At 44.3% G+C, this 16497-nt stretch overlaps 1 protein-coding gene across 3 annotated transcripts in view; it reads right to left on the reverse strand.

The window, feature by feature from the left end:
- ADCY2 (adenylate cyclase 2) overlaps positions 1-16497 on the reverse strand; it is a 442181-nt gene that overhangs the window by 122140 nt on the left and 303544 nt on the right. For all 3 annotated transcript variants that reach the window (XM_043887179.1, XM_043887178.1, XM_043887177.1), the window contains exons 7-11: positions 16177-16304; positions 11652-11810; positions 10583-10715; positions 8551-8727; positions 4276-4319 (exon numbers count right to left, since the gene is read on the reverse strand). In XM_043887179.1, coding sequence (XP_043743114.1) covers positions 4276-4319; positions 8551-8727; positions 10583-10715; positions 11652-11810; positions 16177-16304 — 641 coding nt within the window. The remainder of the gene's footprint in view (positions 1-4275; positions 4320-8550; positions 8728-10582; positions 10716-11651; positions 11811-16176; positions 16305-16497) is intronic.

The following is a 16497-nucleotide window of genomic DNA, read 5'->3' on the forward strand; positions in this document are numbered from 1 at the left end:
ATTAAAAAGCAACACTGAAAGGCATGTACTTGGTGTTTGAGATAAAAGAGGTTTCTGTCCTATGAGATGCACTAGCCCTTGAATTGTTGCCTTTATAAACTTTATTTTTTGATAGAACATACTGGCTTTGGAAATTCCCTTGCAAAAATGTGGACTGGGACAAAATAATCATTACTGTTTCATGTTTTCCTTGGCCAGTTTGCAAGAATTTGCAGAACTGTAGTCTTCTTTGAGACGTGTCAAAGCTTTTTTGTCTGTAATTAAATGTTCCTCAGTTTTTGAGAGTGCTGTTCACAGAAAACCCCTCTTACACTTGCAGACTACTCACTTGATCTCAAAGTGAATAATCTTGGGCCATAATATAAAATACTTTGCATTTTATTGTGCCAAGACAAGAATGCGTTCTCCAAGGTTAATCTGATAATTATCATGAGAATGATGTAAAATAAAAAATGAAAATCATATCTGTTTTTAAAAGTGAAACATCTACTGCAGAGTATAAGCCCATCTGGCCCTTCAAAAACTGGCTTGAGCCAGCCTGCATCTGAATCCAGGTGCCCACAAGTCACCTAGCCCCATTGGAGTGAGCACAAGGCTTCTCTGTGTTGTATTTGGTTAAGTTACTCACTGAACAGACCTTCTACTCTGGCATAAAATAATACTCTTCCAATTTTAGAACCGCCTCTCTATATAGATGAAAACAGTATTAAATGTGCAATGTCATATTTATCTGTAATCAAATCTGGTGGAATTATCATTAATGAGACAGATGGGTAATACTGCTGGTGAATTCCCACCTTCAAGTCCTGCCTTCTTTAAACAGGTCAAGGTTAGGTTTGGTCCAAAAACAGAACAATGTTAAGTGATCCACCTGTCAACACCAAGCCAATGGAATTCAGAGGTTTTAGCAAGCCAAATTCCAAGCTAAACTGGGAGGCAAATTAATTTTGATCTTTCTTTTAGAAAAAAGCCAGGCATCTTAGCAGTCACCAGGGATGGCTTATTCTCATTTGTGACTAAGGAGCTCCCTCTATTTTCTTTTTATCAGCCCTGTGCCTAGACTTGAGATTCTTGACTTCAACTTGGTCAAAAAGTTGAAATCTCTCTTTCACAAAGCGTCACCAAGTCTAAGAAGGAACAGTGTAGGTGCTTCGAAGCTCACAGGAAAATTGAGCCCTTCACTCATATGTCTGGGGGCCTAACGATGGCACTGTCTTTGTGAATCTGTTTTAGGATTAGCTTAGATGATGCCAGGCTTTCCTGGTAGCTCAGCTGGTAAAGAATCCACTTGCAAGGCAGGAGAACCTGGTTCGATTCCTGGGTTGGGAAGATCCGCTGGAGAAGGGAGAGGCTACCCACTTCAGTATTCTTGGGCTTCCCTGGTAGCTCAGCTTGGTGAAGAATCTGCCTGCAATGTGGGAGAACTCAGTTCGATCCCTGGGTCGGGAAGATCCGCTGGAGAAGGGATAGGCTACCCACTTCAGTATTCTGGCCTGGAGAATTCCATGGACTGTGATGCCAGGTGGTAAAGAACCTGCCTGCCAGTGTAGAAGACATAAGAGACGTGGGTTTGATCCCTGGGTGGGGAAGATCCCCTGGAGGAGGGCATGGCAACCCACTCCAGTATTCTTGCCTGGCAAATCCCACACACAGAGGAGCCTGAAAGAGTTGGACACAACAGAAGCGACTTAGCACACAACAGATGCCTGCGTGGTGCTCAACCCAGTACATATGGCACATGAAGTAGCCAATAAATGCCTGTTATTATGCATCCTCTGTATTCACTGATTTTCTGGACAACAGTTCTTAACATATAAACAGCTTCCAGGTCTCCGTAGCTTTGTGACCTCTGCTGAGAGGCTATGCTTGGGGCTGATCATCTATCTCTAAGGAATTCTTAATTCACCAACCAGGGCCTTGCTCCTCAGGCTGTCAGCGTTTCAGCATTTCTGATCTTCCTGCCTCTGGGCTCCCGTTGGCTTCCCGGGGGCTCACAGACCCCAGCTCTATCCTCAAGGCCCCTTTCCATTTTCTCTCTCTTAAGCTCCTCCGCCAACCTGCCCCACCCACAGGCTGGGCTACTCTACCTAAGGAGGTGTGGTTCCTGTTGAACCTCAGATGATGTTTGACTGCCCTGGGAGGCCCCCTCACCACCGGGCTGGGGGCTCAGAGAGGTTTTATGACCTCGGCTGTGTTACAAAGCCAGGATGGGCTAGGGAAGTCCGGGCTGGCTTGAAAGACAGGCTCTCCCTGTGAGGCTTGGGGCCACCGAAGACCAACCACCACAGAGGAAAGTGGAGGAGATACGGAGGAGGCTCCCAGGAGGGCAGGCAGGACCGGAGAGCAGCTAGGAACACAGGCTTCAGTGTCCGAGAGCCTGGGCAGGAACCACGGGCGTGCCTCCCCCGGCCACGCGGCTCTGGTCCTCTTCTGCCCTGGCACCTCCGTTTCTTTCTTCCTAAATGGATAATGGCTGTAGCGTCCACCCTGGAGCAACGCTGTAGGCATGAAATTAGATTTCCCATAGCCCTGGTGCAGATGAAAATGACAGCTTGCGACCACTGTCTTTCAGACAGCGCTCATCCCAAAAGACACTGCCCATGGTGTCCTTGCCGCAGGAGCCTTTCTCACTGTAATTTCAGTAAATCAACTCTTGAAGGAGACTGCGGGGAGGAGCATAGAGATAAGAGGCTGGATCACGTACAGGAAGCCCTTATTTATGAACCTTCACGTTGTGAACTTTCAAAGACGCACACATTATGTGCCAGCCCCTAAATGCCAGTTGCTGTGCTGTACTGTACCACCGCACTTTTCAACGCACTGTATGGTAAGAGTAAAAATGCTTTCCTTATCCTTTGTGTTTGCTTTTTGTGTACGTATCATCTGTGTGAGAAGTATTATAAACTTATCACAGCACAGTAGTATACAGCCAGTTGTGTTAGTTGGGTACCTAGGCTAACTTTGTTGGACTTTTGAACAAAACCAGACTTACGAACGTGCTCTCAGAATTGAACTCACTCGTATGTAGGGCACTGACTGTACAAAGTGGAAAGATGTTCGTGAAATTCCACAGACAGCTGTTTGCAGATGTGCTAATTTCTTACTGGCTTGAACAGCCAGGCCTTCTAAAGAGATGTTACGGGGTCCAAAACACTTCTTAATGTAGCTTAAGCTTTCTTTAATTGGGCATTTGCCACCAAAAAATAGTACTTCAAAAGCCCAAGAACTCCATTTTCCATATAACATAGGGCTCTAAGTGTGATAGGTCAATGTTAAAATTTCAAGTTTTACACAAAATACAAATCAGAGCTCATGATAACAAAGATAAAGTCACGCAGAGGGATTCAGGAGAGAGTGCACTAAAGATCTGGCAGCTAATGATCTAATTATTTATGTTCATTTTCCACTTTGATACAATGCATTTTCTACAGGAATAAACTCATCTCTTAAGCGGGGAAAGAACAGTTTTAAGTTTGGGGCCATTCATTAACTATCCTAGCATTAGTCGCTTAGTCGTGTCTGACTCTGTGCGACCCCATGGACTGTAGCCCACCAGGGTCTTTTGTCCAGGGGATTCTCCAGGCAAGAATACTGGAGTGGGTTGTCATTTCCTTCTCCAGGGGATCTTCCCGACCTAGGGATTGAATCTGGGTCTCCAGCATTGCAGGTAGATTCCTTACCATCTGAGCCACCAGGGAAGTCCCCAAATTATCCTAACATCTTCAAGAAAAAGTACTTAATTCCCAAACTAAAGGAAGGTTCTGAGCCCCAAAGCTAGAGGAACACAGACAAGGGAAAAGAGTAATGTCTGAGACCTTGTGGAGGATGACAATGGGACCTTGGACACTTGTGGAAGCATTTTTTCTTTGTTTGAGCAGGGTGGGTTGCACTTCTTTTCACTATTGAAAGGCTGGACTTATCTTGCTTTTATCTCTAGGATTCAACCTCAAAAATATAACTTTAACATACTCATTTTAAGAAAGTTCAGTTCTTTACTTCAGATTAATATGAAGAATGGTTTTTAAGAAAACAATTTGAAGTTCTAAAGAGTTTACTAGGCAGTGTTTTCCCTCTTTTAATTCCAAAAAGAAAAGATATCAATAATCTTATTTTTAGAAGCTGAATGCAACTTGATAGGGCTTTTCAGAAGCAGCTACTCTTTTTTTTTAGAAGAAATAGCCTTCAGAATTATTATAGTTGATGAAAATTACTTTCAGGAATAAATAAAGAACAGTTAAGCCTTTAGGAAATTAGAAAATGGAGTGTATACCATACCTTAAGGTGCGATTTTGAAAATTATGCTGACCCATTGGTACATCCTATTAAAGAAAAAAAGATTATTAGTTGCTAAAAACATACATTAAGAATTTTGAACAGATAATGATGTATATTTATTCTTTTACCATGGTAAATATCATTTGGGTAATAAGCAGCTACCCATGTCGTGAAAAAGTGCTTAATTATAAGTGTGAAACAAGATTAAAACTTCAGTTTATATTTAGAATGTTGGTGTAATCTATGAACTCTGGATATTGGAAGTGTCAGGATTGTTGTCTGGATTTTCAAAATTCCCATCCTGATATTTGCAGATATTATTTACAACAATGCCTGCAGAGGACTGTTATTAAAGTTACTGTAGACAACCTAAATCATGTAGAACTGTAGTTTTAACGTGAATCAAAAATTTAGAAGATGCTTTAAAACACAAACATAATCACAAAATCTATAGACAATCCTTATCAGTGAACCGAACTGTTAAGAAATGAGATCATTGATTAAGTATGTGAAACTGAGAATCACTGATGAAAAAGAAGAAATGTACATGAGTGCTGGTATAAACAGTTCCTGAGAAAGGCCAGTGAGAGGGAGACACTGAACCCATTGCTAAGTGTTCAATAATAGACTTAAAAAACCACAAGACTCACTTGTATATCGTTGTAGTAGAAATTAAAATAAAAGTTAGAACAAGGAAGCTCCAGAGAAACTTTTCTTTGTTGCTTTAAGCTCCAAGGTTAGATAAGGAAATGTATTTAGCCTAGGGAAAGGTAAGGCTTAAAAATAATAACCGAACTCCACATTTTATTATATAAAGTACTAATAAAATAATGCATTATTCACCAGCTCCATCAATGTTAAATCAAGAGTCAATGAAGTTCTGCATAGGGGATTAGATAAAAGAAATAACTTTTGGCAATGACAGCTGTTCAATCCTGGAATGTACAAATAAGAATGACAAAGGGATCTATCTGAAAGTAAGGGGCACAGTCCTATGGGCTCCAGGTGCTAACCAGAACCTCAGATGTCTTCTGTCACTGCCAAGGAACTCAGTCCCGAGACTGCCTGTGACAGAGTGGCTGGCAAGGCCTGCTGGTCAAGAAAACAGAGTCTGTTCCAGAGATCCTCTGTTTTTTATACACTTTCTACAATTTTCCAAAGCTCAAAGCCCTAGCCAGTTATAGCTCTCTCAAAGGAGGCATCTTCACTAACACATAACACATAACAACAGATGATGTTGAGGTTGGAGCCAGGTTGAAATCTTCCCTTGGGTGCCTTGCTAAGATAGTAAGGGAGAGGGTTGCTCTTAAGTCCTGAGACAAAGGATACTGATAAGAAATTAGCAACCACAACAACATCAATAACACCACCCAGAAAGCAAGGCCTTATTTTTACAGATACACAGATGAAGTAGCACAGAAAACACTGCTTTAGTATTTAGATATGATTCTTAATTCCTGAAAACCAACAAACCAACCAGCCAACCAACCAACCAGCCAGTAAACCAATCAACCAGTCAACCAACCAACCAGCCAACCAGCCAGTCAGCCAACCAGCCAGTCTACCAACCAACCAGCCAGTCAACCAAACAACCAACCAGTCAACCAACCAGTCAGCCAGTCAACCAACCAACCAGTCAACCAACCAACCAGCCAACCAGCCAGTTAGCCAACCAGCCAGTCAACCAACCAGCCAGCCAACCAGCCAGTCAACCAACTAACTAGTCAACCAACCAACCAGCCAACTAGCCAGTCAACCACCAGTCAACCAGCTAACCAACCAATGAACCAACTAGCCAGTCAACCAACCAGCCAGTCAACCAGACAACCAACTAACGAATCAACCAACCAACCAACCAGTCAGTCAACCAACCAGCCAACCAGCCAGTTAGCCAACCAGCCAGTCAACCAACCAGCCAGCCAACCAGCCAGTCAACCAACTAACTAGTCAACCAACCAACCAGCCAACTAGCCAGTCAACCACCAGTCAACCAGCTAACCAACCAATGAACCAACTAGCCAGTCAACCAACCAGCCAGTCAACCAGACAACCAACTAACGAATCAACCAACCAACCAACCAGTCAACCAGCCAGTCAACCAATCAACCAGCCAACTAGCCAGTCAAGCAACCAGCCAACCAAACAACCAGCCAGCCAACCAATCAATGAACCAACCAACCAACCAGTCAACCAACCAACCAATCAACCAGCCAGTCAACCAATCAATTTGGTTTATAACAAATCTCAATCAGAGATAAAGTTGTTAGCCATTAGCACTAATGATAAATTTAGTGTTGAGGTAAAATTATCTGATTCTTTTCATAAGAAGGATAGAAGCACTGACTTTCCCTGACAATTAGATCCTAGGTCTTAGCATGCTTTTCCTCTAACAGGTCTAGTTGCTGGGAGGCCTCCAGTGGCTCTGGTCCCTGCTTCTTGCATCTCTTCTCTTCTTGTGACCTCATCCGGATCTACAGCTTCAAATATCACCTAAAATCTGATGCCTCTCACATTCACATCTCCTACCAGGACATCTACCCGGAGCTCCAGGAGCACACATCCAACTGCCATCTTCCTAAATGCACTGTGGTGTCTAAAAGGCATATTGATTTGAAGATGCCCACTAGCAAAGTCTTGATTTTCCTACCCCAAATTCTCTGACTTTGCTCCAAGTATTTGTCAGTTCAGTTAATAGGATCATCATTCTTCCAGGTGCACAACCCAAACATGTGGATTTGTCTTTGAACTTCCTTTCCACAGATATCGACTCCATCACCAAGTCTTACTTGTTCCACTTTCAAATTATACCCTGAATTTGTTTCTCACTGTCCTCACTGCTAAAATCTCAGCAAAGGAGGGCATCATCCTGTCTTGGAGCCCTGCACTCTTGGTCCATCATCCACCGTGTTAATTAGACGATGTTCTTCCCTGCTTATGACCCTCTAACGACTTCCCACTACAATCAGAATAAATTATACATGATTACTTGGAGCCTCTCACTCTAATGACCTCCCCAGGCTTACTGTTGATGATCTGACAGTCACACAGTCTCTTCTCTGCCCTCAAAGATACTGATTCATTTCCATTTCAGGGCCGCTGAATTTGTCCTTTTGCCCCCTACTCTTCCCACTGACCCCTCCCCTTCTTGGAGACTCCCCCTACCACCCAGAGGAGCCATGCCATTCACTGCCCAAGACATTCCTTCCTTTTCTTTTCATCAAGGCCCTCGGCAATACCTGGAGTGATCTCATTTGTTTGTTTGAGTCCTACTTAGGGTCTCTCTCTTCCAGATAGAATATAGACTCCTCGAAGACTTGCCCTGGAGGTCTCCCTGTTGACTGCTTGAAAGATCACGATCTTCTATCAGATAGTTTATTTTTTAGTTGGAAAAGAACAAAGGAAGTTGAGAGAAGAGATATAACTAAGACAAAACAGGAACGCTGACCCCTGCGTGTTGGGCTTGTGCATGTTACTGTGACAGGCCTTGTGGGCACAGGAAGTTTGGAAATGTCCACTTTTACCTGACAGCCCCATATGTTTTTTTACTTATCAGCTAATAAAAATTATGGAACATCCCATTTTTTTTTTAACCTCAACCACATCCCTAACAGTGAATACCATCCTGCATGAAATTATACTCAGAGACTGTTTTAATATCTAAATATGCCATTGGGATTATTCTAAGTGCTTCACTGTATTTCCTTTCTCTCCTCTCATGAGTTTTCTATTCTTCACCCGCATTTCAGCCATCTTATCGGTCCCTGTGGTCCGGAGTGGTGGGACTTCATTCCCCATTAGAAGTTGGGATGACCTCCATAAGGGACGCCAACAACAGAATGCACTTGGCTTCCGACACAGCCTGAACCTCTGGGGGATGAGGACAGGGTTAATGATGCTGCTCAAACCCCAAGGACGTCAGGCCCTCATTTGGTTCTTTTATGAAGATGCTCAAGCTTTCCACTTCGTGTGAGCCAAAGCAAACTACAAACCTGGATTGAAAAAGAGTGCAGGGGTATGCAGTTGCTACTGCCCGTTGTCAGTAACAGTCTTCGATAAGAAGGCGATCACGCAAAGTCACTCTTGGTTAAAACCCTAAGTAACTGACGCTCATGATAACCTGAGAGCTGTTTGTCGGGGGCCTCCCTGGGGAGTCAGAGACAGCAAGCTTCCTTCCTTACAGACCCCAGTGGTTTTGGCAGGACACGCCTTCTGTTTTGGGGAGCTAGCGTCTGCCGGGCGCTGGCGCCACCTGGAGCCGGCGCGGGGACGGCGTACCGTGGTGCTGATCTTGCCGTTCTCCGTAGTCATGCTGTCTCTGTGGTGCAGGTGTGCGAAGGGCTTGGCCGCCCCCCAGGACTCCAGGTACCGGGTCATGCGGACCGAAGCCCTCATCTTCGCTCCGTCAAGGGTGTGTCGAGGTCTGAAGAGGTGCTGAGGGCTCCGCCGCTCTCCCTTGGGGTGAGAAACGCAGCATCACACCTGGAGGCCCACAGGCGCACCGCCTCCCTCCAGCCCCCCCAGAAGCCTCCCTCGCAGGAGCGGATTCCTCTGCCATCACCGCCTTCACCCTGCGGGCTCCTGCCCCCGGTCCTGCAGGGTCACCGGGGGGCACAGCCACGCCCCAGAGGAGCTGAGTGAGCCTTTTTCAGACAACAAAACCTACCTGTGCTTGAAACTTCGGAAAAAACAACAGCCATTGGAAGGGACGTTTTCATAACGCTGACTCTTAGACAGAATATGCTGATCTGTTTTCATGTTTTAATGGTTTTGTTTTTCTCCTAAAATGATGGCTGTAGGGATTGGGGCTGTTTTCGGATGCGAAATGGCCTCGGATATTGGTGTTTTGGTGTTCTTTGCCTGAACAGTGTTCTCTGGACACGTTTTCTGAACCTTTTCCCTATACTCCCCCCGCCACCCGCCCACACCTATCACCCTATAAGTCCTCCTGCTTGTCACGTATCTGTCTCCAGGTTAACTGTCTAGTGAGTTGGAAGTTTGTCCCCAAAGGTGAACCTGGGGATTTTAGGGAGGCTCTTGTGAGTAAACACTCATAAAGTTGACTTCATTGATTTTGCGATACTTGTTTGGACAATTCAGAGGAGTTTCTTGCTGCTACCTGCATTAACCAGCCAGTGATTTGAAGGAAGTTACATAAACCATCTGAGACTCAGTTTCTTAATATGTAAACAGCAATAGTATCCATTTGGCAGGAATTTGGGAAGGGGTAAAAGAGATGAGAGCTCTTTTGATGAGCCCCCTGCTCTGGCCCGACACATGGTGGGAAGAGAGTAAGAGACAGCGGCTGTCTGCATGTGAAGGATGGTTTTTATCATGTCAAAGTTTACATGTCTGCATATAACATGCTCAACCCAGTGTTTACATGACACTTAGTTGTTAATCTTTCAGTAATTTCTTCTTTTTTTTCTTATATCTTCATCCACTTACTCTCATTAAGATTTTTATCAGTTGAAGTCCTGTGCAAACTTTTTGTCATTTCATTTTCTAACTGCCAGGAAGGGCCCATCATGGACTAATACAGTGGTACCCAACCTTTTTGGCACCAGGGACCTATTTGTTAGGTGCTTAGTTGTGTCTGACTCTCTGTGACCCCATGGACTGTAGCCCGCCAGACACTTATATCCATGGAATTCTCCAGGCAAGAATAATGGAGTGGGTTGCTATGCCCTTCCCCAGGGACCTATTTAGTGGAAGACTACTTTTACATGGACTGGGGGTGGGGAGCTGGTCTCAGGTGATCAAATGGATTACATTTATGGTGCATGTTATTTCTAATCTAATGTTCTTGCTGATCTAACAGGAGGTACCAGTCCATGGCCCAGAGGTTCACACCCGTGGACTAACGTATACATTGGTAAGCACTGACTAACCTCTACAATCTTATGATGCAGACAATACCCTTGTCATATAAACAGGCAATTCATTTCAACCGCTTCTTTCATAAATATTTGATTCATTTTCACAAAACACAGGCATTTAAAATAGTTTTAGAGGCAAAGACTAGCAAAGAATTACACTGGCACTTGACTAAAAGGGATGGGATGGGGAGGGAGGCGGGAGGGGGGATCGGGATGGGGAACACATGTAAATCCATGGCTGACTCATGTCAATGTATGGCAAAAACCACTACAATATTGTAAAGTAATTAGCTTCCAACTAATAAAAATAAATGGAAAAAAAAAAAAGAAAATACAAACAAAAAAAAAAAACTTCCCATATCACTCATTTGCCCTCTTCATTTTTAATCACAGAAGTCATGGGCTAATTATAGACTCTTTATGATACTGACCTTGGGGTTGATTACAAAGTAAGTTTTCACCAGGTGCTGCTTTAAATACGGGTCTCTGATGTCACCATCGCCTTCTTCCACTTTGTAAGCTCCATTCAAGTGTTGCAGGGTAACAGAAGAAATGTGAACACGTCTGAAATTCCATTTGAAAAACCACAATCAAGATACAGAAGAAGGAACACACACAATTTTCTATTTATTTGGGACTTCAGAAAGAATTCCTTCTGCCCCAGGTGAAGGAAAGGCTATAGGTTCGTAGTCTGTTACCCACAGCTTTGGGAATATGCTCCCCGATATCAAGAGTTGCAAATATTCGGAGCCTCTCTGCTCTCAGAAACCTGCATGGTGAATTACAGCACATAAAACGTGGTCATACCAAATCTGGAGGTATGAGGATATTTCCTGAAATGCATGGCAAAGTCATTTGAGAACACGTGCTAATGTGTATGGGCTTCCCTTGTAGCTCAGTCAGTAAAGACTCCGCCTGCAGTGCAGGAGACCCGGGTTCGATCCCTGGGTTGGGAAGATCCCCTGGAGAAGGAAATGGCAACCCACTCCAGTATCCTTGCCTGGAAAATCTCATGGACAGAGTAGCCTGGTGGGCTGCAGTCCATGGGGTTGCAAAGTATGGGCTTTCCTTCTCAATGCCTGCTCTCATACTTCTCCAAATTACAGCACCTGCAAAGATTTTCTTGTCATTTGTCCAGAGGGTACCATTTGCTTATTTTAATAGGACTGATTTCAGAGGTCACCAATAATAGAGAAAGGCCACATATCTCTAGTGCATTATAAGCCATCTTTAACTTAGGTTGCTATTCATAAATATGCAAATTAGTCAAAGTCTGTAACTCAGGATCTGACATCCAGTCTCTAACCAGGGGTCCCAGGAGCGGTGGAATTGGGACTTGAGAGTTCACGTCTGTCTGGTTAACGGACGAGGTCACGGAGTAACATGGTACTAACCAGGCAACAGAAGTCACCGAGCACTGGGCAGTCAGCTCTCAGCCTGCGGACCAGGACTCCTACCCCGGAGCCTGCTGGATGGGAGGACGCCCGCATCCCGCCTTACCCGGGGACCCCTCCGGCTTCCATGTGATTGGCCAGGGTGACGTCATGTGACCACACGTCGTACTGCCACTTCTGCAGCCCGATCACGCCGCACAGGACGTTTCCAGAGTGCACCCCCACGCGCATGTTGATGTCCACTCCGGTGGCGTCCCTCACTTTCCTAGAGAGAAGGAAAGTCACATCACCCTCCAGGGCCAGTCTCTTCTTCCTGTCATTCCTGGCCAATTTTCTGGGCATTTTATTATTCACAATGTCTCAGACTGTTGGAAATATGGTCATGAGTTCCTCCTGTGGTGGAAGATTGCTGCTCTAAGGCCAGAGAAAGGGTTTTTCTCTCCAGTTATTACCAGGCTAACCCATTAGCACCAAGCCAATGCTCCAGCCAGTAAAGCCTCAGGCTGGCTGGGGCCGTGATGCAACATTTTGGTTGTAGCTTCTACTTTTCCAACCAATATGTATCAAGCACCCATCATGTGCTGACCCCCTCCTTGAAGTTTTCATACTGGACTCCTGAGACATTGCCTTGAACTGTTAGAAACAATCTTAGATGCCATTCGCAACTCTAATGCTTAGCATAGCGTATGTCCCCAAGGAATAATTTCTGCTGATGAAACAATAGGGCTTATTTGTGAGCTTAAATGACTTCAGCCTGAATAGGAATTAAAAAAGAAAATAACCACAAGCTGAATGCTTTTCCACTGTGCACATTTCTTTAACAAAAAAAGAGAAGAGAGTCCTCTTTAAGAAGCTTTAATAATGCATAAGGTATCATTAAAAAGAAATGAATTGTAAAAACCACTTAAAAAACAGGATCCTGTCACCAATTCATTGAAAGAGACAAATGAAGAACTTCCTTTGATTAGGACAGACACACATACACGACCATGTGTAAAACAGATGGCTAGTGGGGAGCTGCTATATAGCACAGGGGGCCCAGTTCCGTGCTCTGTGATGACCCAGAGGGGTGGGGTGGGGAGCGAGGGGGAGGTCCACGAGGGAGGGGACAGATATTCATATATATACATGTACACATAGCTGACTCACTTCACTGAGTAGCGGAAACGAATACAACATTGTAAGGCAATTATATTCCAATTAAAAAAAAAAGAAAAAAGACAACTTCCTTTAAGGGAAAATGGCAATGCTTGGTGATGCCTATTTGTTTCTGCCAGTCAAATATGTTTATCGATTAAAATATAACTGTAAAAGAAGAAAGTGTCCCTAGCAGGAAGGTGTCCCTAGTTCCATGGAGCGAATCAGCCCAAGAGGAAATGTGGAGGGAAGTGATGACATTGACTGCAGCACAGTCACGAGGAGGGGCTCCCAGGTGTGGGAAGTAGTAGAACCCGAAACACCTCAAAATGACACAGGTGCGCATGTGGGATGGCATCACCGACCCAATGGGCATGACTTTGAGCAAGCTCCGGGAGATGGTGAAGGGCAGCGAAGGCTGGTGTGCTGCCGTCCATGGGGGTTGCAAAGAGTCAGACACGACTGAGAGACTGAATAACAGCGAACAATGATGAACGATGAACGTCAGGCTTAAATGATGAAGCAGAACCATCCGAGCATACTACGATAAAAAGAAACGGGTCCGTGATGTAAACATAAATGACCTCCTGTTTCTTTCCCTTCCCTTTCTATCATCCTTTTCTGTTTGCTGCTGCTAAGTCGCTTCAGTCGTGTCCGACTCTGTGCGACCCCATAGACGGCAGCCCACCAGGCTCCCCCATCCCTGGGATTCTCCAGGCAAGAACACTGGAGTGGGCTGCCATTTCCTTCTCCAATGCATGGAAGTGAAAAGTGAAAGTGAAGTCGCTCAGTCGTGTCCAACTCTCAGCGACCCCATGGACTGCAGCCCACCAGGCTCCTCCGTCCATGGGATTTTCCAGGCAAGAGTACTCAGTGGGTTGCCATGGCTTTCTCCACCTTTTCTGTTTATATTTTGTCATAAAAATGACAACCTATATCAAGTACTTTGCAAGTTGTCCACACCCTTCAGTCCTGCTCCCAGAAGGAGCATCTCCATGACACAGGAGGCTTGCCTTGCTGCTTTGCCTACACAAGCTCTGAGTGCAAATGGCTGCCAGGGGGTGTCTGGTCCTCCCCTCTGGTCTTGCTCACGCTGATTTATCTCTGCTCCCCACCCTGCTCAGCCCTGCTTCCTGACAGTGTCCAGGAGTAATCATAAAGCCAGTCTGACAGCAGTGACTGGTTAGTAACTCGAGTCTTTGAATTAATCATCTTCATGGGCTTAATGTCTGTTTTAGAAAAATGAGTTGATCAAGGGTTCAGATGAATTGACTGACCAGAAAAATTTTAATGCATGTAGATGCAGATGAAATCTGTGTGATCTATAGACAAATGTTGAAATGATGGCTTAGAGTTTGCGCTAATAGTAGACTATCTTTCTAATTTAAGAGGAGCTTTAATCACTTACAAAATCAGGGTTCTTAGAGCACTGCCTTGATTAAGAACAGTTTACATTTTCATGAAAGGAGGGAAAAACGTCTCTTTAATGCCGGGAATATTCCAAAACTGCAGCCGAAGAACTTCTGCAGTGGTGACCTAGCTAACAGGGAATGAGGCTTTGAATAAATGTGGAGGTCCCTGAACTGAGGGAAAAATACGGACAGACATCCCTGGATCCGTGTTGCTGGTTCCCAGGACAACTGGAGGTCATCTGGCAAAATTCCAAGTGCTAAGGGTATGCTTTCTCCTCACCAGCTTCAAAACCAGCTTCAAAACCTGAAATTCCTGTATTCACTCTCATCTTATGGCTTAAGAATTGGGACTGGAAATGCTTGCTTGTGTCTGTGAGAGAACAAAGAGCTTCCAAAATCTGCCAAGGTGTCCTCTCTTTCCCTGGGCTTCCCTGGTGGCCCAGATGGTAAAGGATCTGCCGGCAATGCAGGAGACCCGGGTTCGATCCGTAGAGAAGGGAATGGCTACCCACTCCAGTATTCTTGCCTGGAGAATTCCATGGACAGAGGAGCCTGGAGGGCTACAGTCCATGGGGTCACAAAGAGTCAGATATGACTGAGCAACTAAACAACAACAAGAGTATTTTGTTGAATCAAATGTGCTACTGATCCCCATAATTTCATCCTTCACAAAACCCATTCATAAAGCCTGTTTCCTCTCATGTTTGGTTTCAAACACTAAGGTGGCTTCCTGGGGTGGTTACAAATGTGAGAATATCGTTAATTTTACATGGATTGAATGCACTTAACATCTAGACCCATAATGTCCTGAATAGTTAATGACTTTTAGAATACAGTTGAAAAGCTTTTTTTTCCTTATGCCTCCGAAAAGACAGATGATTTATTTTGGGGGAGAAGCAGGGGGGACAGCTAATTCCCATACAAAGTATCTCAGGTGGCAAGCTGAGGCCACACTGCCCACTTCTCCCTTCTCGATTCTTCCTTCCTTTCCTCCCTATGTCTCTGCCCACCATTCCTGACTGCTGCGTAGTGGCCCCGACACCGCTGAGCTAGTGAGTCTGGACACTCAGGTCTGTGGACTCTGCTGAGGCTGGAGGTTTCATCATTCTTCCCTGGAAAGCACTGGAAACCCACCGTCAAACCTCTCAGTCCATTTCAGCCCACGGCCAATATCACAGTGGGCTAAACACAGCGACAACTAACTTGATTTGTTGCTTTCTCACTTAAAGTCCCAGTTACTCCAATCCTGAGAAAAGGAATTCAAACATCAAGCACATAATTCCCATCCCATTTAGAACAAAAATATGCGGAGGAGAAGAGAAAATCACTTGACCAAAAATAGGCAACCCCCTACCAAAAAACCCTCGAACTGAAATTTTTCAATCAAACAATCAACAAACAAGAGCTTTTATCATTTATAAGACTATCATGGCTTCTATGAAGGCAGTTATAAAGAAGTATGCATTACGGTACCAGCAGTGAAAATTCACTTTGTGGCTCACATTTTCACGCTACACTTGTCAGCTATAATGATACCATTATTCTTTGTAAGCAAATATTCTCTACAAATCTTACAATGAAAGAAACTACAGATACAAAGCAGAAAACTATTATGGATAAAAACTGAAACAAAATTCATAGAGCTGAGTGTGTTTGATTAGATGGAGTTATTCTGGGCTGGATTTTCCTATTCATTGCAGTCTGGTGGTAAAAACCACTTTCTCTCTTACAATTTACATGTACTTGTCAAAAATCAAGAGAGACATTAAGAGTACAAAATTTTCCCTTAAGATTGGAGGAGACTTTTCAATTGTTTACAAAGAAATTATCTTTGAAATTAATGACACAGACCCTTCCCATTTCTAACACAGTGTTCCTGTGAAATAAGATAAATAATAACAATACAAAACACAGAGCCTTACCCTGGACTGAGTTCTCACATGCTGATAAATGAGTCTTTGCCGGTTTAAATGAACAATCATGTATATAGTTTCAGCAGACAAAAAACCAGAAACAGTTGTAAGAACGACAATGAAAATGTATTGTGCAGTTTAGAAGGCTCCTGCTAAGCATCACACTTACTTTATGGCTTCACACATATCCAGTCCCATTTTCACACAGTTCTTGGCATGGTTAGGGAGAGAGATAGGCAGTCCGGACACACAGTAGTAGCAGTCCCCTAAGATTTTTATTCTCATGCATTCATTCTCCTGAAAGAAGAAGTCACAGAATTTCAACTGCATTGCGCGTGTGCTAAGTCGCTTCACTTGTGTCCAACTCTTTGAGACCCTATGGACTGTAGCCCGCCAGGCTCCTCTGTCCATGAGATTCTCCAAGCAAGAATACTGGAGTTGGCTGCCATGCCCTCCTCCCCAGGGGATCTTCCTGACCCAGGGATTGAAC

The sequence above is a fragment of the Cervus elaphus genome, chromosome 25 (genome assembly GCF_910594005.1).
Source record: "Cervus elaphus chromosome 25, mCerEla1.1, whole genome shotgun sequence".
Classification (NCBI taxonomy): Eukaryota; Metazoa; Chordata; class Mammalia; order Artiodactyla; family Cervidae; genus Cervus; species Cervus elaphus.